General features: G+C 44.3%; 2 protein-coding genes across 2 annotated transcripts in view; both read right to left on the bottom strand.

Annotated features, from left to right (window-relative positions):
- Nucleotides 1-831: 831 nt before the first annotated feature.
- Nucleotides 832-24,602, bottom strand: part of LOC137535379 (zinc finger protein 585A-like) — a 133,577-nt gene continuing 109,806 nt past the window's right edge. The window contains exon 5 of the mRNA XM_068257209.1: nucleotides 832-1,926. Within this exon, the coding sequence (XP_068113310.1) occupies nucleotides 962-1,926 (965 nt within the window). The 3' untranslated portion in view covers nucleotides 832-961. The remainder of the gene's footprint in view (nucleotides 1,927-24,602) is intronic.
- The window catches only part of LOC137535380 (S-antigen protein-like), a 28,866-nt gene continuing 6,706 nt past the window's right edge, over nucleotides 2,443-24,602 (bottom strand). Inside the window, exon 4 of the mRNA XM_068257211.1 lies at nucleotides 2,443-2,484. The gene's annotated coding sequence lies outside the window, so the exon portion shown is untranslated. The remainder of the gene's footprint in view (nucleotides 2,485-24,602) is intronic.

The raw sequence follows: 24,602 nt of genomic DNA, 5'->3' as shown, positions 1-24,602 counted from the left end.
TAGCACAGCGGAGGGGGCAGAAAGCGGCGGTGTGGGGACACAGAGGCATGTCATGAGGCAGAAAAAATGCCCTTGTGTCCCATCTGCCATCCTTAAGTTCTCTTTAAAATTTTATTTTCACTTTAAGGGGTTACATTCTGACTGAGTTGTACAAAGCAGCCATCTCAGTGAGACATAATATTATCTTTTCAGCACTTTTTTTCTCATCAGGGATGTTTGGTCAGCCAGGTAAAATTGTTTTGGCTTCTATTTACTTATCAGGAGAGCCGTGGCTGCATGTGACTGCACATACTACCTCATTTACATAGATAGAGCGCCTCTTTTATTAATCCTTAAAATGAGAAATATACTAAAGTGATCACAGGCAAATTCTAACTAGGCTTAGTACTATATGTACCCTTGTTTACCTCATGAAGTCACCTCAGTTTAAGGCCTTTAATGCTTTAACAAACGAATGCACTGAGTAGCATGAAAGAGTCCTCGGGATTCTGTGTAAATGTGCTACCTTGTTCAGTTTGCAAGAAATAAGAAACAATGTAAAGAAACACTTCTGGCCAAGACATTGCCCTCAGGCCGGGTCACACTTGTCCATGCAGAAAATCAAACATTTTCTCCCATGAGCATTTCAGCGATTTTTCTTGTGTTTGTGGTTTTTTTATTTGCGTTTCTCATTAATATTCATAATTTGTTAAGTTACTCAACTAATTAACTTAACCGTACTTTAAGATAATTTTTCCTCATGTTTTCAAAAAACACATGCAAAATGCATAGAATTCGTATTTCCCACAGAAAACCATTGCATTTAAAAAAGAATAAAGTTGTTGACCTATTTTTCTGCACCTTAAAACACATTGAAAAACATACACCAATAATGTTTTTTGTGTGAGCCATACACTAACATTATGTGCGTTTTCCACTCTGCAGCAAAACGCATGCGATTCAAATAAGCGTGACCCCTCACTTAACACAAATGTCTGACAAGCAGGGATTTACGCCCGAAACATTTCCCACACTCAGCACATTTATAGGGTTTCTCACCAGTGTGAGATCTCTCATGTGTGACAAGGTGTGATTTCTGTGCAAAACATTTCCCACACTTAGCACATGAATAGGATTTCTCACCAGTGTGAGAGTTCTCATGTGTGACAAGTTTTGATTTTGCAGCAAAACATTTTCCACACTCAGCACATGAGTAGGGCTTCTCCCCAGTGTGACATCTCTTATGAATGTCAAGGTGTGATTTCTGAACAAAACATTTCCCACACTCAGCACACAAATAGGGCTTCTCCCCAGTGTGAGAGTTCTCATGTGTGACAAGTTTTGATTTCGCAGCAAAACATTTCCCACACTCAGCACATGAATAGGGCTTCTCACCAGTGTGAGATCTCTTATGAATGACAAGGTGCGATTTCTGAACAAAACATTTTCCACACTCAGCACATGAATGGGGCTTCTCACCAGTGTGGCATCTCTCATGTTTGACAAGTTTTGATTTCTCAGCAAAACATTTCCCACACTCAGCACATGAGTAGGGTTTCTCACCAGTGTGAGATCTCTTATGAATGACAAGGTGTGATCTCTGAACAAAACATTTCCCACACTCGGCACATAAATAGGGCTTCTCACCAGTGTGAGATCTCTCATGTGTGACAAGTATTGATTTCTCAGCAAAACATTTCCCACACTCAACACATGAATATGGCCTATCACCAGTGTGATATCTCTTATGACTGACAAGGTGTGATTTCTGAACAAAACATTTCCCACACTCAGCACATGAATAGGGCTTCTCACCAGTGTGAGATCTCTCATGTGTGACAAGTTTTGATTTCTCAGCAAAACATTTCCCACACTCAGCACATGAATAGGGCTTATCACCGGTGTGAGATCTCTTATGAATGTCAAGGTGTGATTTCTTAACAAAACCTTTCCCACACTCAGCACATGAATAGGGCGTCTCACCAGCGTGAGATCTCTCATGTCTGACAAGTTTTGATTTCTCAGCAAAACATTTCCCACACTCAGCACATGAATAGGGCTTCTCACCAGTGTGACATCTCTTATGAATGTCAAGGTGTGATTTCCTAACAAAACATTTCCCACACTCAGCACATGAATAGGGCTTTACGCCAGTGTGAGATCTCTCATGTGTGACAAGTATTGATTTCTCGGCAAAACATTTTCCACACTTAGCACATGAATACGACTTCTCACCAGTGTGAGATCTCTCATGTCTGACAAGACTTGATTTCCACACAAAACATTTCCCACACGTGGAACAGGAATAAGACCCTCCAGCAGGGGCAGAGCTGTGCTGGGTATGAGTCTCCTCGGGGTTAGACAGGTGAGGGGAGTCTGGAGGTATATTTGGGGTAGCCAGGACATCTGCAGGAGACTCTTGTCCAGTGACATCACTATCCGCTGTACAGTATGTGGATACAGAGAGATGAGTCTCTGAGAGGTTCCTGATTCCGGGACTCCGCCCTGCAAATAGAGAAACATCATCACTTCCTGTTAGAGAATTCTGAGGGGAGGAACAATTATCATTAGGGATGATGCTGCTGTACAACTTCCTTTATTTGGCAATGTGCAGACAAGTAGGCTGTGAGTTCACAGTCCATAAGAAGAGACTAAACACGTACCGGTGCGGGGGTGGATAATGGGGGGTGCTGGTTGCTGGGACAGCAAAACATTTGTCCCAATCGTTCAAACCACCAACCTTTTTACCACCAGGTAGTCAACCAGCCAACACCCAAATCCCAGCACAAGTTGTCAAATCCAATGAAGAAGATACAAATGACTGGGTCTCCACCTGGATTTATGACCTTATAGCTTGGTTTATTTGTAACACAGCCACTAAGCAGCACAACGTTTCGGCAAGCAGGCCTTCATTAAATGCATTTGATAAACGCTTGCGTGCTGAAACGTTGTGCTGTTTAGTGGCTGTGTTACAAATAAACAAAACTATAATTGCATAAATCCAGGTGGAGAGCAGAGAGCGTGGGAGCAGCCCATACAGAGCAGGGAGAGTGGGAGCGGCCCATACAGAGCAGGGAGAGTGGGAGTGGCCCATACAGAGCAGAGAGCGTGGGAGTGGCCCAAACAGAGCAGAGAGCGTGGGAGTGGCCCATACAGAGCAGAGAGCGTGGGAGTGGCCCATACAGAGCAGATAGCGTGGGAGCGGCCCATACAGAGCAGAGAGCGTGGGAGTGGCCCATACAGATCAGAGAGCGTGGGAGAAGCCCATACAAAGTAGAGGGAGTGGGAGCAGCCCATACAGAGCAAAGAGCGTGGGAGTGGCCCATACAGAGCAGAGAGCGTGGGGGCGGCCCATACAGAGCAGAGAGCGTGGGAGCAGCCCATACAGAGCAGAGAGCGTGGGAGCAGCCCATACAGAGCAGAGAGAGTGGGAGCGGCCCATACAAAGCAGAGAGAGTGGGAGCGGCCCATACAGAGCAGAGAGCATGGGAGCGGCCCATGCAGAGCAGAGAACGTGGGAGTGGCCCATACAGAACAGAGAGCGTGGGAGCGGCCCGTACAGAGCAGAGAGCGTGGAAGCGGCCCATACAGAGCAGAGAGCGTGGGAGCGGCCCATACAGAGCAGAGAGCGTGGGAGTGGCCCATACAGAGCAGAGAGCGTGGGAGTGGCCCATACAGAGCAGAGAACGTGGGAGCGGCCCATACAAAGCAGAGAGAGTGGGAGCAGCCCATACAAAGCAGAGAGAGTGGGAGCAGCCCATACAAAGCAGAGAGAGTGGGAGCAGCCCATACAGAGCAGAGAGCGTGGGAGTGGCCCATACAGAGCAGAGAGCGTGGGAGTGGTCCATACAGAGCAGACAGCGTGGGAGTGGCACATACAGAGCAGAGAGCGTGGGAGTGGCACATACAGAGCAGTGAGCGTGGGAGTGGCCCATACAGAGCAGAAAGCGTGGTGGTGGCCCATACAGAGCAGAAAGAGTGGGAGTGGCCCATACAGAGCAGAGAGCGTGGGAGCGGCCCATACAGAGCAGAGAGCGTGGGAGCGGCCCATACAGAGCAGAGCGTGGGAGTGGCCCATACAGAGCAGAGAGCGGGGGAGTAGCCCATACAGAGCAGGGAGAGTGGGAGTGGCCCATACAGAGCAGAGAGCGTGGGAGTGGCCCATACAGAGCAGAGAGCGTGGGAGTGGCCCATACAGAGCAGAGAGCGTGGGAGTGGCCCATACAGAGCAGAGAGCGTGGGAGTGGCCCATACAGAGCAGAGAGCATGGGAGTGGCCCATACAGAGCAGAGAGCATGGGAGTGGCCCATACAGAGCAGAGAGTGTGGGAGTGGACCATACAGAGCAGGGAGAGTGGGAGCGGCCCATACAGAGCAGAGAGCGTGGGAGTGGCCTATACAGAGCAGAGAGCGTGGGAGTGGCCCATACCGAGGTGCGCACTTAAAGAAAGCAGTGACACTATTAGGAGTTTATTTCCCTATATGGACAGTCTGCAACCTATACAGGGGTGTCTCAGGGTAGCAATTATATACCTTTTTATGCACTGGTTAATTTTTGGCACAAAATAAGATAGTGAGCTATTTAAAAAAATTATTAAAAAAAATAAAAAATAGCCTTATAATAACTACGGAAGAACTATGTACTTTAGCACTTTAATACCAAGGATGCACTGTTGTTCAACCAAACAATCAATCACTTTAACTAATGGGCAAGAAGCAATAAGCACTCAAAGGTTATCGCCATACAAGTGATAAGGGCTATCAGGATACAAGGGATAAGGGCTATCAGGATACAAGGGATAAGGGCTATCAGGATACAAGGAATAAGGGCTATCAGGATACAAGGGTTAAGGGCTATCAGGCTACAAGGGTTAAGGGCTATCAGGCTACAAGGGTTAAGGGCTATCAGGCTACAAGGGATAAGGGCTATCAGGCTACAAGGGATAAGGGCTATCAGGATACAAGGGATAAGGGCTATCAGGATACAAGGGATAAGGGCTATCAGGATACAAGGGATAAGGGCTATCAGGATACAAGGGATAAGGGCTATCAGGATACAAGGGATAAGGGCTATCAGGATACAAGGGATAAGGGCTATCAGGATACAAGGGATAAGGGCTATCAGGATACAAGCGATAAGGGCTATCTGGATACAAGGGATGAGGGCTATCGGGAAACAAGTGATGAGGGCTATCGGGAAACAAGAGATGAGGGCTATCGGGAAACAAGTGATGAGGGCTATCGGGATATAAGTGATAAGGGCTATCAGAATACAAGTGATAAGGGCTATCAGAATACAAGTGATAAGTACTATTAGAATACAAGTGATAAGGGGGTGTGGTCAACATGGCGACCTGAGCAGACGTGGTGAGAGGAGCTCTGCTGCCTGAATCTGCTATACCTAGTGTTTGCTGCTTGAACACGAGTGAAAACCTCCCAGAAAGGCTTCTAAAGTGTCGGCTACACCACTGTTCACAAACTGGAGGACGGGTGTAATTCTCCACCGGAGGGATCTGAAGTAATTGATCCGGCTTCTCCTGACTGGGACGATACCGCGGGCCCTGCCCGAGTCGGACAACCTTCTGCACGCTACCACCCGTACGTGACTCCAGACATGTCTCAGCGTAGCAAGCAAAATAAAGAAAAAGAGAAGGGAGACAAGGCTAAACTACTTGAACAGCCGGGGTCAACTCCGTCCACCTCAAAATCAAAGTCTCAAACCGATAAAGAGTTGGTTCCCAACATGGCGGAGGAAGAACAAGAGCCTCTCCCGCCTTATGTACACACCATCATGGAAGCTATAAAGACCTGCCAAAGTACGCTCACCTTAAAGATCGACCATGTGGACGCTGGTATGGGTCTGCTGCGACAGGATATGGCTGTTGTCCGCGAGAGAGTGTCGGGGGTGGAGAGGCGCACTTTAGACTTGGAGGACACAGTGCGAGCACATGGCGAAGATATACCAGCACTGAAGAGACAGATCAAAAGCCTAGAAGATAAGTCGGTAGACTCCGAAAATAGAAACCGGCGCAATAACCTGCGCCTTCTTGGTGTTCCGGAAGGCAGTGAGGGGAAAGATGTGCCCGAGTTTGTGGAAAAGCTGCTGAGGCGCCTGCTCCCGGAGGATACCTTCTCCCCAATTTTTGTTATCGAGCGGGCCCATAGGATCACCGCCAAGAGGAACCCGCCCGGAGCGCCGCCTCGTGCCTTAATATTCAAGATCTTAAACTTTAAGGAACGGGACAACATCCTCGCAGCTGCAAGGAAAGTGGGCGATCTATTTTATGAAAACCAGCGCCTGATGCTGTTCCTGGACTTTACTGCGGAGACGCAAAAAACAACGTCGCTCCTTTATTCAAGTCAAAACCAAGCTACGGGAACGCAACATTACATACGCAATGCTCTTCCCGGCAAAGCTCAGAGTCCAGTCCGGTGAAGAAACTCTGTTTTTTGATACACCCGGGGCCGCAATGTCCTGGATAGAAGCGCTACCTGCAACTTCAAGTTAAGTGCCCGATTAAATATCCCTTCAAACTGTAAGTAACTGTGCTTAATATGTTTCCATGGCATCGGTCCCAAGACTGGCGTCTTTTCCCCATTCTTCTATGGCTGCCTCCACTATCCTAATAAATGAAGCTCGAAATGAGGCCACTGCCACGATATCTTACTACATACCTTTGTGGAGACTTAAATGGTCCGATACCTGCTAAAATAAACTCTGTTAATTTTCATTTTTGCTTTAACAAAGCCTACTCAAGATCATTTGATGTTCTTTATTGTCTGGTGGTTAACCTACTGTTCTGGGATTGTTACTGTTATGTTGGTAATGGCCTATGTTCTACAAGACGGAGGATGTGCCCCTGTCCGGGGTTAAGAGACTCCTATCACGCTGACGAATACTGCTCTGTAGTCTCACCCTTAAGTGAACTTAGCTGTAACTCCTCATCATAAAGTCTCATATCTATTATGCATGCTGTATACTGCATTTATATCGGTAGTTGTGCTCTGTATCCCTCTATATGTTAAGCTAATGCTCCCCGTGGATCGCTTACCATGATCTATTAGTTCAGTTGATGCACATTGTTATTATATATTTTAATATATGGGGTAAGATATGTTATAGAAAGTCGTTTATATTTGAATCTGCCGCTAATGCTTCAAGAAGCGCGCCCGCGCCATTTTACCCTAACGGCTGTACACACTGTGCGCATCTGACTCACGCATGTTCCTTCCCCTGCCACATGGTCACAGGCGGAGAGCGGCCCTCCGGGATCGACCCAGACTGTTATACTTCCTTTAAACGTATACCCCATTGCATTTATACCAAACAGCGTGTTATCATACTGCCCAGGGAGGGGTTGTCACTAAGTTCTAACGGGCAGCAAATGTTATATACTATATGTCATTCCCCGATACTTTTAGCTTGGTGCCTCCGAGATGGGATAGTTGGTTATACCGCAGGGGGATTATTGGTCACTGTGTCCTTGACGTTGATTTCGGGGATGGGCCTGCTGCTGCTCTCCTCCTGGGGCCCCGCGCGTTCTATATTTATACTGTGCCTAAATCCTCCTGTGTGATGTGCTGGTCTCCTGGGGGGGATGGTGGTGGGCTTTCTCCCCCCTTGATCCCTTAATCAATACAGTAAGGTGTGTTGGCATTGTGATGCCCTTTCCCTGGGGCTCTCTATTGCAGGCTATATCCCCTATGGGGAACTCCAAACGCATATGGGTCAATACTGTGTATTGGTAGTTTATCCGCTTATGTATCACGTTTTAGTGAGGTCTGTGTTGTCGTCTGCGTCTCTGGAAGTGCTAGAACCCTTCACAGAATAAATACTATGCCTCTTTTAAACTATTTAGTTATGCGCAGACTCTGCTGCGTAAATATATCTCAAGGCCTTCTGTTGCTCTGGAGATGCGGATGGTCACGCAGACCTTTGATGGCAAGACATATAACGGATGGGGACAAAACACTAATTAAAGGAGTGGCACTATGCCCTCTCTTACATCGCTGTGTGATACAAATGTACGTCAAAATGATCTTATGCAGCCAGGTATATCCAGTAGGGGTCACTGTTGCCTAATATACGAGCACACTGTGTAAACCTCTTTACTATTATAAACTGGGAGGACATGGTGACCATCCGTTCTCCTTTACCTCATACAAATTTATTAATAGAACTTGAGGTGGAGGGAATACTTCCCTCTCTACGTTCTTTATCTCATATGATAACCTCCTCAGCCAATATCTAAGGCATCAGATAATAAAGATATTACTCTACGATTATCCAGCTATTGTGAGAATACACAGTGTCTCAGGACCTTTTACAACACACTACGGATCTCCCTGCTGCATAGTCTTAATAATGTTGATCTCTCTTCTCCCATCCGCAGCGATGGTCCAGACAATTATACAGTGGGCAGTGGGATAGACTTCTGTCAATATTCCAAGTCTTGCTCCTTGGACGGGGCACATCTGTAATATGTATGGCTATACCAACATGGGTTATATGTTTAATACGTTGTTCAACACTATAAGATTGTACCCCCTCCTCATTCGAGGTGGGTGTTCGGGCAGTGGGGTTCCTCACGCTGTCTGCTTCCCCTCAGAGGCATTTCTTTAGTAGCACTCTTCAGCAAGCAAGTTAGCTGCTGTCACTTTGCCTCTGCAACAGAAGTTAATAGTTAGGGTGCAGACATGCTCTTTCCCTTGGTTCTGGTAAGAGGTGTAGGGCGGGGGGTTGTTGGGGTTTTGTTCTTTCTCTCTGTCTCTTTCTCCTTTCTCTTTCTTGACTCTGGGCTTCTTTCCCGGCCGTGCCCTGCGGTACTACCAGCCCTATGCTTGGCTCCTTTTGTATACGCTGCAATACTGCTGTTATTCTTACTAGTAATTTACAATGGAGACACTTGATTGTATCTGTTGGAACACAAGAGGTTTAGGATCTAAAATCAAGAGGTCTATGGTTTTTAATTTCTTAAAGCAATATACCCCACATATATGTATCCTACTTGAAACACATTTATTAGGTAATAAAATACTATCACTTAGGCGCCCTTGGGTATCACAGCACTATCACTCTACGTACTCCTCCTACTCAAGAGGAGTCTCCATACTCATTCATAAATCTGTTCCGATTAAAATCCTTGATTCATGCTGTGACGACCAGGGACGATTTGTTTTGCTCAACTTTGAACTTCACGGACTTGAATATATCATGGCGGGTGTATATGTCCCCCCTCCGGCCAATAAACAACTGCTGTATGATATTATGGCTAAATCCTCCAGGTGGCATGGTGACAGACTTATAGTAATGGGTGACTTTAATCTTACAATGGATCCCTTGTTGGATAGGACTGGAAGCTCTACTAGGGATGGCCGTGATCTCAAAACCTGGGCAGAGGGATATCAATTGCAAGATCTATGGAGATGGAAAAACCCTAGGGAGAAGGTTTATACGTGCTTTTCTTCAGCACATCGCTCTATGTCCAGAATCGATATAGCCTTTGCTTCACCCCCGGTGCTGTCTCAGGTGCAGTCTGTAAGCATATTGCCATCAGGTATATCTGACCACGCTCCTATTTCACTTAAACTGGTAATTACAACTAAGGCTAAAGACAAACTATGGAGAATCTCTCGCTACCATATTAATGAGCCCCATATCCAGTCTCAAATCTCACGGGCCATAGGTAACTACTGGGAGGAAAACACCGGATCTGCCTCCCGAACAATTGTCTGGGATGCTGGCAAGGCGGTGGTCAGAGGGCAGTATATGACTGAACTTAAGGCCTTCAAAACAAATACTAGAATGCATATAGCCAATCTGGAGAGGCAGGCTGCAGAGGCTGAAAAAATCTTTGCACAGGCCGCTACTCCTGAAAACTGGAGAAACTGGCAGCAATTAATTAGACAATGGAAACTTGCCCAAGTTTCTATAACTAAAAATGCCCTACTACATCAAACACAACGCATTTTTGAATATGGTGATAAAAACAGTAAACTGCTAGCTTGGCTATCTAGGGACTTTACGATCCCTACAACTATACCAACTGTCCTTGACCACGCCAACCTCCCTCTGGTTGACCCTGAACAAATCAATACTGCTTTTAGAGTGTTTTATAAAACATTATACTCCTCTAGAATTAAATACACCCCCAATGATTTAAATCAATATCTTGATGACATTGATATACCTGCTCTCTCTGAGCGTAATAAGACGATCCTTGATCAACCAATATCCATTGAGGAGGTCCAGGACGCCATTGGAGAACTTAAACCCAATAAAACTCCTGGGTCAGACGGCCTTCCTTCTGAGTTTTATCAATGCTATTCCGATATTTTGGCTCCTAAACTATGCTCATTATTTAACGATGTATTGGAGGGTAACCCCCTACCTGTGTCCTTCTCAGAAGCAATAATTATCCTAATTCTCAAGCCCGGGAAGGATCCTACACTATGCGGGTCATTTAGACCAATCTCTTTACTTAACACAGATGCTAAAATCCTGGCTAAAATTCTAGCAAACAGGGTTAAGCCAATTATTACTTCCTTAATACATGGGGACCAGTCAGGCTTTATGCCCAATAAAGGGACAGACATTAATCTGCGTAGACTCTTCACCAACATTTCCGTGGCCTCCTCGGTGTCCGGTCGTAGGGTAGTTGCCTCGCTGGACACCGAGAAGGCATTTGATTCGATTGAGTGGCTCTACTTGTGGGAGATACTGCGGTGATATGGCTTCGGCCCTAAATTTGTCACGTGGCTACAAGCTCTTTATAAAAACCCCACGGCTAGAGTTCGCACTAGAAATAATATTTCACAGCCCTTTCAATTGGGTAGAGGCACACGCCAGGGTTGCTCGCTCTCTCCATACATCTTTGCCCTTGCAATTGAGCCCATGGCCATCCTGATACGAGAATCTACTCAAATCCAAGGAATCCCAGTGGGTTGCATAGAAGAAAGAATTTCATTATATGCAGATGATACACTTCTCTACCTAAATGATCCAGAAAATTCTCTAACAGCTGCACTTGATATTATTACAACATTTGGATCATTTTCTGGCCTTCAGATCAATCATGATAAGTCTGTCATCATGCCCCTGGACAACTCTCAGCCTCATGGGACGTCCCATCCATTGCAATGGGTCTCCCGATTCAAGTACTTGGGTATTATGATTACTAACTGTATACATGACTATTTCAAGTTAAATGTTCAGCCGGTGATGGATGCCTTCCGCAGCAGATCCCAGACGTGGAAACAATTGCCTCTTTCGCTCATTGGGAAAATTAATATATTTAAAATGATATTTCTACCAAAATTTTTGTATGTTTTTCGTAATTCACCAGCGGTAATCTCAAAAAAATTCTTTAAAATCCTCCATTCTCTAATCTCTACCTTTATTTGGTCGGGTCAGACTCCTAAAATAGCTTTGAATACTTTGCAACTTTCTATAGATCAAGGAGGTCTGGCTCTCCCAAATATGCAACTATATTACTACGCTGCAATCCTAGTTACTGCCCGTTGGTGGTTTGCACAAGACAGGTATAACCCTGCTGTTGTGTCTGAGGCAGCCCGTCTGGGATCGTATGAGAGGCTTACACTGCTGCCATACAGAGGCACGTCAAACGACGACCGCTGTACTGTCCCAATGCAAACAGTCTGCAAAGTTTGGGTGGAGGCAGGGAAATATTTGGGTGTGGGTAATCTAACCTCCCCATATACTCCTATTTGGGATAATCCTAAGCTATTGCACTTCACTCAGATCCCTGACCCCAGACTCTGGGCCTCTTCCGGAATTAAAAATCTACAACACATTGTTCACAATGGCTCACTCTTAACATTTAACGAACTTAAACAAACTTTTTCCATTGTGAACAAGATGTTCTTTCGCTATTTACAACTCCGCCACGCATTCTATGCACAGTTCCCTGAGGGGGCACCGGATCTGACCGTCGGTGATCTTGAAAAAACACTTCTAACACAACATCTTGATAAACCTCTCTCAGTTATTTATTCGGTGCTACTAGCCAAAAACAACGAAAAACTCACCCGGTCACAAGAAAAATGGAATGCAGATGTTCAGGGTATAGATAACACAGATTGGGAAGACATATTAGAGGATTTCGTTAGGACTCCCATCTCAGCCAAAGATAGGCTAATCCAGGTCAAATTTTTACATAGAACATATCTCACACCGTCTCGGATGCATAAAATCAGTTCCTCCAATAGTGCAACCTGTCAGAAATGCACGGCTGAAGAAGGCACATTCTTACATATGTTCTGGAGTTGTATTAAAATCCAGACGTACTGGGCAGACATCTTTGCCATCATCAATGAGATTTTAGATTCTCACTTTGACTGCACACCTAAACTAGCCCTTTTGGGTTTATTTGATGAACAAACATGCAGTAAGCATACTCAGTATTTAATTCGCATACTATGCTTTTATGCTAGAAAAGAAATCCTAAGAGTCTGGAAAGGGAACACTAAGCCTTCTGTGAACCATTGGAAGCGCACAATCAATATTGCCCTTCCATTATACCAACTGACATACAAAAATCGTAACTGTCCACAACGGTTCAATAAAATTTGGGCACCTTGGTATAATAATATCATGACGTCTGGTTCGGATCTTGAACCCTGATCCAATTCTTATATTGGTTATCAGTGCCTTGATGTTGTGGTGCTGTGGGTGCTGGCTGGGGATTGAGCCTGGAGTCTCTCTCTCTCTCTCTTCTCCCCTTTTCTCTTGCTCTTTCTTACTCCTTCTGTCTATAGCTCCTCCTCTTTTCTTCTTTCCTCTGCTCCACCTTTCTCTTCCTTCCGCTTCTATGGCGCAATGCTCCGACTGCGTGGAGTATACATATGGCGGCACAGGTAGTTTAGGTTATTGGTCTATGCTCATCTTAATTATCACAATGATTGTTTACATATATACCTATGTATAAGGCATGTATAATAACCTCCCCTGTGGTAATGCTATGTACCGTGATAACTGGCTCTGGACTCCCTGTGGTGGGTGCAGAGTGCCATGTCTTGTAATGTATTTCTTTTTGTTCTTCTCAAAATAAAAATTGATTTGTGAAAAAAAAAAAAAAAAAGAATACAAGTGATAAGGGCTATCAGGATACATCTGTAAGCATGATTAATAGTCACCATGGAACAGAACATTATGATTCATCCTTGTTTACCTCTAATTTATCATCCTGCATTCATGGTAGTTTTTAGGTAGTAATAGGAATGAAAAAGTTTTCACGAAATGTGATTTAATGATTTTATGAAAAACAAAAGTTTGCTTTCCTAAAACAGAAAGAATTTGCGATAATTCAGGTTAGAGTGAGCTCGAGATGTCTCCCAGGCACCACTGCTGAATATATGCAAATTAACCATTGTACCCTTAGAAGCTAAACACACCTCCAGAACCGCTGGAATGCAATGATGTGTCAGCTTGTTAACGTGTACAGAGCCATAATAATCCAACATGCATACAGGCTGTTTCGGATTGTTTGATCCTCATCAGTGCATGGCATGGATTAATTTGGCTCTATGGAGTAGGGCTTGTAAATCCGAGAGGCACAGACTAACCAGCAAGCTCATGGTGACCCAGAACTCATTGGGGTGTGTAAGGGACTACAATGGTCCTAAAAGCCCCCTTACTAAGATGTTAAGAAAAACAAAAGTTTGCTTTCCTAAAACAGAAAGAATTTGCGATAATTCAGGTTAGAGTGAGCTCGAGATGTCTCCCAGGCACCACTGCTGAATATATGCAAATTAACCATTGTACCCTTAGAAGCTAAACACACCTCCAGAACCGCTGGAATGCAAGCCCTACTCCATAGAGCCAAATTAATCCATGCCATGCACTGATGAGGATCAAACAATCCGAAACAGTCTGTATGCATGTTGGATTATCATGGCTCTGTACACGTTAACAAGCTGACACATCATTGCATTCCAGCGGTTCTGGAGGTGTGTTTAGCTTCTAAGGGTACAATGGTTAATTTGCATATATTCAGCAGTGGTGCCTGGGAGACATCTCGAGCTCACTCCAACCTGAATTATCGCAAATTCTTTCTGTTTTAGGAAAGCAAACTTTTGTTTTTATTAACATCTTAGTAAGTGGGCTTTTAGGACCATTGTAGTCCCTTACACACTCCAATGAGTTCTGGGTCACCATGAGCTTGCTGGTTAGTCTGTGCCTCAATGATTTTATGAAACTGTTATATCTACGTTATATCTAGATATGAGTTTGTAAAGAGACATACATTAGTATTTTAGTATATAATGTTTATGGACCCAAAGGAAGCGGGCAATAACCTGTGAAACGTGTTGTCGTCTTGCATTGTGCTAAATAAAATCTATTTACAGTACAGGAGTTCCCTTTTCATCTGGAGAGGTAAAAATTGCCTCTCCTGTTTGATATAAAAGTTTTTCAGCGAAATTATTCATATACTGGGCGCCTCCACTCCCTATTGTTATTTTCGCAACCAAACTATATTACGTTGTGCTCATTACAGGCGGCCAACTACATGTCAATAGCTTGCATGCAAATATTATGCATCTTCAAAATTGGCCAATCAAATTCATTCCCTGACTATTGTGATTAGCTGCATACAGTTTGCATTACATTTACATTCAAATCAGAGTTATTTGCATCTCATTGACTTTCTCTACATCTAAGCATTGGCCACACATGGAAAAGCACTAAACTGTAGAGCTTGATGAGACAATGAAAGCAATGTTTTATTCTAGGGAAAGTTGTGTGGAATGAAACCAGTGTCCCCTGTGTTGGGCAATGGTATTCATGCCTGACCACTACTTATACAAAAGGGGGAGGAGTTAAAGTACCCAGTAATGTCACAGAGGGCTAGAACCACTAGGATTTTGTAGGGGGCCAGATGATTTGCATAGTCACCCATGATGCATTGTGGGGTGACGTCCTGCTCACATGAAGCTGAACACTTGGGAATATCCTCTGTATTAGGGAGGGGAAATTTTGCTTTGCATTATTTCTACTGAGAAGCTTTTTTAGCCAGTTACAAGAATATTAGTGGTTTTATATCTCCATAACATATATAAGTAATACCTCTGCTTACCCAATCCTGTAACCCCCCCGAAGCTATAACAGCCCCTTCCTCCTCCTGACAGCCCGGCACAGAGGGGGAGGGCTGTGATTAGAGCTCCCTTTCCAGTGAGAGGGGTGCAGAGACAAACTCATACTCATATGTCAGGATGAGCCCGGATGCCTTTGGCAGTCTCACAAGAATTCCCTTGAATTTTGGGTGGTTCCTGAGATTAATAAAGCACACACAGTTATACGCACCTGAGGCTTCCTCCAGCCCCCTCTAGTCCATCAGCTCGATTACCATCCTCCAGGGCCGCTCCATTCTCCCGCAGTGTGGCCCGGATACGTTGCCTGAATGCACCACAATCACGTTCCCATAGCTGCAAGCATTCTGCACATGCACAGCTCACTAACACTGTAACTGCAGAACGCTCCCAGCTACAGAAGTGCGATAAAGTGCCGCATATGGCCGGGACTATGCATACGCAGTGCAGCGTGACTGGGCCAGTCGGGGGAATTTACCAGGCCACACTGCGGGAGAATGGAACGGCACGGGAGGAGGGACCATGCATACGCAGTGCAGCATGACTGGGCCAGTCGGGGGAATTTACCGGGCCACACTGCAGGAGAATGGACCGGCCCGGGAGGAGGGTGATTGAGCTGATAGACAAGACACAGAACATTGAACTTTTCTCCTGGGGGACTCAAAGCGCCAGAGCTGCAGCCACTAGGACGCGCTCTGTAGGCAGTAGCAGTGTTAGGGAGACTTGCCCAAGGTCTCCTTACTGAATAGGTGCTGGCTTAATGAACAGGAAGAGCCAAGATTTGAACCCTGGTCTCCTGTGTCAGAGGCAGAGCCCTTAACCAGTACACTACATATGGACGACATCCTATTGGTCTGGGCGGGGAGTGAGGCTCAGTTCCTGGAGTTCGTGGATTTGCTCTGCACCAACAATCTATATATGAGGTTTACTGGTGTGTGGGGTGAAAAACAGCTTGAGTTCTTAGATTTGGTGATTTATGCAGAGGATAGCAAACTGCTGAGTACAGGAAAGCAACAGCTACCAATTTTATTTGACTATATTCCAGCTTCCACCCACATCATGTTCTGGATTCCATTCCTTATAGCCAGTTCCTTAGGCTTAAAAGGAATAATAGCAAACAGGAGGATTTTTGAGTCACAAGGTAGGGAACTAGTGGATGGCTGGATGGTGGAATGGTTAAGGGCTCTGCCTCTGACACAGGAGACCAGGGTTCGAATCTTGGCTCTGCCTGTTCAGTAAGCCATCACCTATTCAGTAGGAGACCTTAGGCAAGTCTCCCTAACACTGCTACTGCCTATAGAGCGCGCCCTAGTGGCTGCTGCTCTGGCGCTTTGAGTCTGCCAGGAGAAAAGTGCTATATAAATGTTATTTGTCTTGTCTATTTGTCTTGTTATAGATCAGGCTTTCTCAACCAGGGTTCCTTGAGTACTCTGCAGGGGTTCTTTGGCATCCCCCCCCCATCGTGGAGGAAACACATTATAATAGGGGGTACTGTAAAAAGTATCACCAAATCGGTTAATAGTCCTTGGACATTAATAAAAAGCAATCGGATAAGGAGACAGTACAGTGCATGGCAATGTAATAAAGCGTAGTGAAACAAACAGCATCACCTACTTACTTGCCTCCTGCAAAAATAAATGCAGGGGTTCCTCAAGATCACAAAATTGTTTGCAGGGTTCCTTGTGATCGAAAAATTATTTGCAGGGTTCCTCCAGGGTACAAAGATTGAGAAAGGCTGTTACAGACTGTTGGCAAGAGGCTACCCGCTTCCCTTGTCGGTAAAGGCCTACAACACGGCAAATGACGTGATGGGGATCTCCCGTGAAAAGGAAAAAAAAACTATCCAGGTACCCAAACAGTTGGGGGAGAAGCAAAATGTCCCCTTTGTGTTTAACTATTCACCCATGGCAGCTGAAATACGCTGTAGTGTCCACAAAAATTGGCCTGACTTGAGTGAGAGTGCTGATCTGAGGTCGATTGTAGGAGATAGACCACTGGTGTCCTTTCGCACACCGCGTACAATAGGCGATGTCTTGGTGCAGAGCGAGTTCCAGACTCCAAGGACTATGAACTGGTTGGAACAAATGTGCCCTGTGGCCAATTTTAAATGTTTCAACTGCACACATTGCAACCAGTTCATCCCAGGCAAGAGGGTTTGCCTAGGTGGAGTCAATTTGATGATACGCAAGATCATGCACTGTAAATCAAAATTTGTCGTGCATGCAGTGGTCTGCCCATGCAACCGATTTTATATTGGAAAAACATCCAGACCGTTAGGTACTCATCTTCAGGAACCACTCGATAGAAACAGGTAAGGGGGCAGCAAGACTAATAGCACATATAAGGGATGAGCATGGTGGAGATGCTGATGTATTATGTTTAATGGGGTTGAAAAGTGTTGACATCCCACACAGGGGAGGAGATGGGGACAAATGTTTATGGAGAGAGGAGGCAAAACTGATCTCCATCACAGAGGCGTGTGAAAAATTAGGACTCAACGAACGCAATGAGTTACATTGTTTCCTGGATCGTTACGGATTTGATGAATAACTTCCAGTATGCAATGTTCTTTTTTTGACTTTTAGTTGCCCTCTTCCCCTCTATTTTTGGGGTCCCACTCCCTGTTTTCCATCCCCCCATTTGTCATCCCCTTCTCCTTCCTCCCTCTCTTTCCTCTCTCCTTTCCTCTCCTGCCCCTTCCTCTGAACCAATCCCTTTTATTCTCACCACGATCCTCTCTTCTTTTTCTCGCATCTTTTAGTCCTGTAGGCCTGCTTATACAGACCGCAGGGCTGGCCTGTAACTTGGTTGGAGAATAATCTAGATTTTTTGACTACTTAACTACTTTAGGACCGAGGTGATTGAAATCTATGCCCTGTATTGGCGGGATATTGGCTGGCAGGACGTAGATTTCAATCACTGCCCGCAGCGCACATCTGCTATTTCTGTCGCTCCCCGCCGATCGCGCCGCTCAAACCCGACGTCTCTCACCACAGCTCACTGGCTCTGCCTGTCTCTATGACTCATTGGCTCCTGGCCGTGTCTATCAATGTAAGCCACTCCCATTGGCTTATATTGATAGACACCGTCAGGAGCCAATGAAAGTGGCTCCTGACCGGCTCACATGAGCTGCTGTCATAGAGATGGCAGAGTCTATGTCAGGAGGATCCCGGTGTGCAGCGGTGATGGCATGCGGTGGGTATGCGCGGCGATTCGTCGGGATTCCGCTGTTTCTATACCAGTGGTCTCTGGTCCTTAAGGGGGCAGAGACCGCTGGTACTTAAGTAGTTAAAAAGAGTAATTGTCGGGCATAAAATCAATTCTTGAAAAAAAATACATATATCCAGGCACATCGCCTCTAGTTAGAACATTATATAAGTTATTAAAGAAAGGGAGATGCTGAAGGGGGTGTGGCCAGAAAACAGCAAAAATCAATTAACCCTTCGCACTCTCGCATGCAAATGTTCAAACAAATGCATTCACAGATTCACTCATCCAGGCACCACAGTTATCCCTACAGCTAAGTTAAAAGCCGGGGTCTTAGTTCACAGAAGAATGCATTCTCATGCTTAGTCACCTATACTGCGCAGAAGTACCCAGGTAAACATAGGTGTCCTAACTCTGGCCCTGTAACATGCATAGTGCAGACATGCAAACATTCATTGCATCAAACCTATCTAGGGATTAGGAGCACACATCCTGACGTCCTCTCCTCGGACAGATAGTGCATCTTACCAATCGCACAAGGGAGCTAACATAATGTATCCATGCGCACCATGCACATACACCAGCGTAAGCTGTGTGCATGCTGACAAAAAAAAACATACAGGGGAAGGAGGGAGTGCACTGAATTAAAACCCTAGCCACAGGGGTCAGTAACAAAAAAAAAACATATCCAGGCACATCGCCTCTAGTTAGGACATTATATAAGTTATTAAGGAAAGGGAGGTGCTGAAGGGGGTGTGGCCAGAAAACAGCAAAAATCAATTAACCCTTCGCAGGGGGCAGAGAACGCTGGTACTTAAGTGGTTAAAAGAGTCGGGCATAAAATCAATTCTTTATGTTTATCCGGTAAACAAGTAATAAGGATGCTAACCAGGCAATCCAAAAGTTAAAACCTCTATTACTTTTCCTGTTGATAAATGATCATTCACCAGTTTACCTGGCTCTTATTTGGTACACACAAAATTTGCTACACACAAAGGAAGTTGCAGGGCATGCTGGGATGTCCTTTTTTGCTTCTGTACTTCCCCCTCAGACTTAACTAATGCAGCCTGATTGGCTGAAGCATCTTTACCTCCTGTTTTCCCCTCCCACACCTCTGTTCCTCTCTGATTGGCCAATATTTCTCATGCTGAGACAATGCTATAGTGAAAGGCAGACAAATCAGGCACAGGAGACTAAGGGAGGAAATTACATAAGAATTGGCTTCAAAATAGCCACACTTCAAATGGGAAATGCTAAGAAGGATCTTCTCTTTTTTTACTGTAGAAAAATCACTAGACTCAAAATGTGGACAGTGCAATACATGTGTTATGTATGTAGAGCAAATATTTATCTTCTTACACGTGTTTTTTTTCTGAGATCGTATGGCTGACAGCTCCTCTTTAAGACCAATTTTGTAGAGCTGATGAAACTATATGTGACTCTCCCTTTAATTGTTTATGTGGGAATTGTGGTCTGTTTTACTGATAGGCTGGTGCTGATTTTGTAGCTTTTGTAACTTCCATAGGTCGTTATTAGAAGTGATGTATGTTGGTTTTAATCTTATGGCTTTATATATACTGCATGTTTTTTTCTTTTTCTTCTTTACGTGCAGGTTATTGATCCGGACTTCCGCAATGCCAGGCACGCTACCATGGCAACTAGCTACACTGGAGCGCAGAAGACAGTCCATTGATACCCCCAGAAGCAAAGTTACGTGAGAGTTGATACATTCACGTGTCTGGACGACCGTGATGGTGATTGGAGGAAACTCCTGCCTGGTCTGTCCCCCAAAGGGGCGGATCCTCCTCTCGTTTCCTGGTTGGGTGGCTTGGAGCGGTGTTCGTTTGGGAACGTACACTCGGTAATGGGCTGGGCGTGGTAGCGGTAAGTCCTCCGATTACGTTTAATATGGCTATATATATGTATGTTTGTGTCAGTGGCACTTGATCTCTGAGGAAGCAAGCATTCAGCTTGCAAAACAGCTGTCAGATCGTTGCTATCATGTATATTTTGTCTTTTCTGGGGATGAAATAAAGTGGTGCAATCTTTGCATACTCATCTGGTGCCCGGATCTTCCTGTTTCTCTTCAATACATACCATTGTCTACTCTCTGGAGGCACAGTGAGTATTCCACCTGACCCCCAGAGGGCTGTCAGTCCAGCATCTGGTAACGATCTTTCCCTCTTCAAGTGGAATAGAATCCTTTCTCTCTTTCCTGCAAAAGAACTTCCTCCCCAACTCGCTACTGGGACAGAGACCCCACAGCTTTTCCCATTGCTGTTTGCTGAACTGAACTGAAGACTGAAGAGAACTCGTTACTTTGAATGATCTCAGGGGAACTCGAGTAAATTGAATTTTGTAACCATTTTTGATGCTCTGGCAGATGTACCTGTTTTTTTAATTTTTTTGCAATGCTGGAAAAAGTTTTTTTAACCTGCCTCCCACCTGAACATAGTCATTGTTGAGGCTGGGGTTGGTTAGGGGTGTCAGTGGATTTTGGGTTGACAAGGAAACCTTTTGCATTAACACCTTTTTTTGCCTTGCCATTTCTTTCCAGATTCTTTATTTTGCTGTTTTTTCCCATAAAATGAAAAATCTTATTTTTTTCTTACTGGCTGGAAAAGATTCTCTTATTTTCTGCTGCTCTTTCTAACGCTGTTTCCAGAGCAGAGACAAAAAGCAAATTGCCTTCAAACGGGAGGCCACAAAGTTTATTTTTGGCCGTAACATCCCCATCCCAGTTCTTTAGCCACAGAAACCTTCTAGCCGAATTAATTAATGGCAAACTCTGCGCAGAGATTCTAACGGCTTCACTAGAAGCATCAGCAAGAAACTTTGCTGCAAGTCTTAGGCTAGGTGCACACTTAGCAGAAACGCTAGCGGTGCGGAAAACGCTGCATTTTTGCCGCTAATGGAAGTCTATGGGCAGCATGACAAAATGCATATAAAAAAAAACATGTGCATTTTGTATGCGTTTTGACAGAGTAACCAAGCAGCTCAGGGTGACCCCAACTACTAGGAATGTATAGGGGAATAAAAGGAACCAAAAAGCCCTCTTACTAAAATAAAGCAAAGCTTGGTGTAATTGCCTTCTTAAAACAGAAGGAAATTTGCAATAATTCAGTTATAAATGAACATTTGTGGTTACCCACAATGCACTACTACTAAATATGCAAATTATCCCTTTTCGCCCTTGTTAAGCCAAGCAAGCATCCAGAACCGCTGGTGTATAGCAAGCCTATAGCTTTAAGTTTTACACAGCCATATCAAACCCACATGTAGACAGCCTGTTTCGGACTTTTGGTCCTCATCAGTACATGGCAGGGATTGATAAGGCTGTATGAAATAGGGCTTGGACCAGTACAACAGAGTAACCAAGCAGCTCAGGGTGACCCAAACTACTAGGAATGTATAGGGGGATAAAAGGAACCAAAAAGCCCTCCTACTAAAAAAGCAAAGCTTGGTGTAATTGCCTTCTTAAAACAGAAGGAAATTTGCAATAATTCAGTTATAAATGAACATTTGTGGTTACCCACAATGCACTACTACTAAATATGCGTTTTTAAAAACGCTGGTTTTGTTGCATGATATTCAAAAACACATCAAAAACACACTTAACCTTCCTGGCCGCGCAGGAAGATTTCTCAGGCCCCGCTGGACCGATTTGCACAAATTATTCTTTTGCTGCACGCAGCTAGCACTTTGCTAGCTGCACCAGCACACCGATCGCCGCCGCTCCGCTCCGATTCAGCAATATCCGCAGCCGATTCAGCGCTATCTGAGCCCTAGGCTCGCTACATGATTTAAAATAAAAAAATCACAAATAAAATGGCTGCGCTGCCCCCTGGCGGTTTTTAATAGACCGCCAGGAGGGTTAATAAAAGTCAATGGGAACACAATGTATTGCGTTTTGTATGCGTTCCTTTAAAAAAAAAAAGTTTGCTGAAGTATTTCCGCTTCCTGTTGTCTTACTAGTGATTTGCATAAAACGCAATTCAAAAACGCATACAAAATGCATATGCGTTTTGTATATGCGAACCGCAAACGTGTAAAAATGCAAGCAAAACGCTAGAAAGCCGCATATGTGGAAAAAAATGCAAACCCACAAAAAACGCACTAAAAACACACACACAAAAAAACATGCACAACTGTCTGAGATATATTCTCAATTGGAGACCCAGTTTTCAACAGAGCTTGTAGCTCCTGTAACTAGATAATTATATCGGTGGGAGCTGGCCACCTATACTAGCTAGCCTAGTGCTAGCTAACATATTTGGCAGGCATAAAATCTAATTTCTCCTGGGGGACTCCTAAAGGTGGCCACACACCATACAATTTTTTAAATATCGGTTCAATTTAAGAATTGCAATCAATTTTTTTCTGACTGATTGTAACATTTCAAAAATATGACCAATGTACCACACACCTATGTTCAATTTTTCCCCAATTATGATAAAAATGATTGGAAACTGAGAAAATTGCATGGGTGTGTATATTAATAAATAGACAATCTAACACACACCATACAATCTTTAGAGAAATTGAAGAAAAATATCTGGCATTAAAAATCGAAAAAAAACGGGAAATCCGATCGGATTTTTCAGTCGAAAGAAAAAAAAGCTTTCAAATTTTTTTGGGAGATCCGATCGTTTTTAAATGAATTGCCGTAAAATCGGATCATTTTATTGTATCATGTGTGACTTAAGGCTGTCAAAACCAGGGCTGTGGAGTCGGAGTCGTGGAGTCGGGCAATTTTGGGTGCCTGGAGTCGGAGTCGGAAAAAAATGCACCGACTCCGACTCCTAATGAATTTGTAACTGTAATTAAAATAGAAAATATGATAAAATGTTCTATTTCTCAGATAATAGTCATTAAAAATAATGTATATATACAGTATATATACAGTAATAGCTGTGCTTAGTCTACAAAAATGAAATAAACCAATCAAAATTAGTTACTTGTGCTGCTTCAATAAAGCAGTCCCCGTATTTTTAAAGTCAGATATACATATCTGATTGTGACTGTATATATGATGTGTACACAGGAATCTCTTATATACACTAAATAACATCTATGCTGTAAGTATAAAGCCTGATGTGTAGCTGTGTCACTAATAGAGATGGTCAACGAGATGGAAATAATTCTGCATTGATGCTGATTTATGCAAATGTATGCACTCCCTTTGCTGATGAAATCAAATAATTTGATATGTTATTAAAATTTGGTTTGATGACTACAAATTAAAGGGAAACTGAGATGGGTGAAAAGTAAAGTTTTATACATACCTGGGGCTTCCTCCAGCCCCCTTCAGGCTAATCAGTCCCTCACTGTCTTCCACCACCCGGATCTTCTGCTATGAGTCCTGGTAATTCAGCCAGTCAGCGCTGTCCGGCCGCATGCCGCTCCCACAGCCAGGAACATTCTGCACCTGCGCAATAATGCTGCACAGGTGTAGTATGCTCCTGGCGGCGGAGTGTGTGCATGCGCACTACGCCTGACTGGCTCAAATACCTGGACTCATAGCAGAAGATCTAGGTGGTGGAGGAGGACAACGAGGGACTGATTATCCTGAAGGCGGCTGGAGGAAGCCCCAGTTATGTATAAAACTTTAATTTCATCTGTCTCAGGTTTACTTTGTTACACAGTAGTACTATACTCTACATATGCACTCCCCACAGAGCTGCAGGGAATCCACTGAGAATGCTGTGCACATTGAACACAGAGGTGTTGTCTGTTTACAATCTCCTCATTCCCCTGCAGAATACCTGCACATCATTCTTACATGTACCCACACTTACATTGCCTAGGGCCTGATAGGTGTTCTTTGTTCCGGTTTGTACCTTTTACAAGTACTCTTACCAAGGACTAGTTTTAGTCTAAAGGGAATAAATATAGTAGTCTACATATCCTTTTCACTTCAGTTGTCTTGTTAAATTCCTAAGCATTGGCAGTTAAGAGACGAATTTCATGTTACATACTTTTAATCAACAAAATTGTAATATGCAAATTAGAGGAGTCGGAGTCAGAGTCGGTGGAATCCTAAACTGAGGAGTCGGAGTCGGTGGATTTTTTGACCGACTCCACAGCCCTGGTTAAAACCTGCCTGACACAGTGTCGGACATACCGCTCAGGAGGTGAAAGGTATATCATCTTTTGAAAGATTTATGAACAAACAACTTTTTATCCGGCTCTTTCCATTCAGATTCAATCAATTCATGCATGGATTTATGAACTGGAAACACTAACTCTTTAGCAGCCATCTGTTCCGATAACATCTCTTCCTCAACTGTAGAGGGTTTCGGAACCCCG

This window comes from Hyperolius riggenbachi, chromosome 10 (genome assembly GCF_040937935.1).
Source record: "Hyperolius riggenbachi isolate aHypRig1 chromosome 10, aHypRig1.pri, whole genome shotgun sequence".
NCBI classification, from domain to species: domain Eukaryota; kingdom Metazoa; phylum Chordata; class Amphibia; order Anura; family Hyperoliidae; genus Hyperolius; species Hyperolius riggenbachi.
Note: the sequence above shows the minus strand (reverse complement) of the source record. Positions and strands in the feature narration are given on the sequence as shown.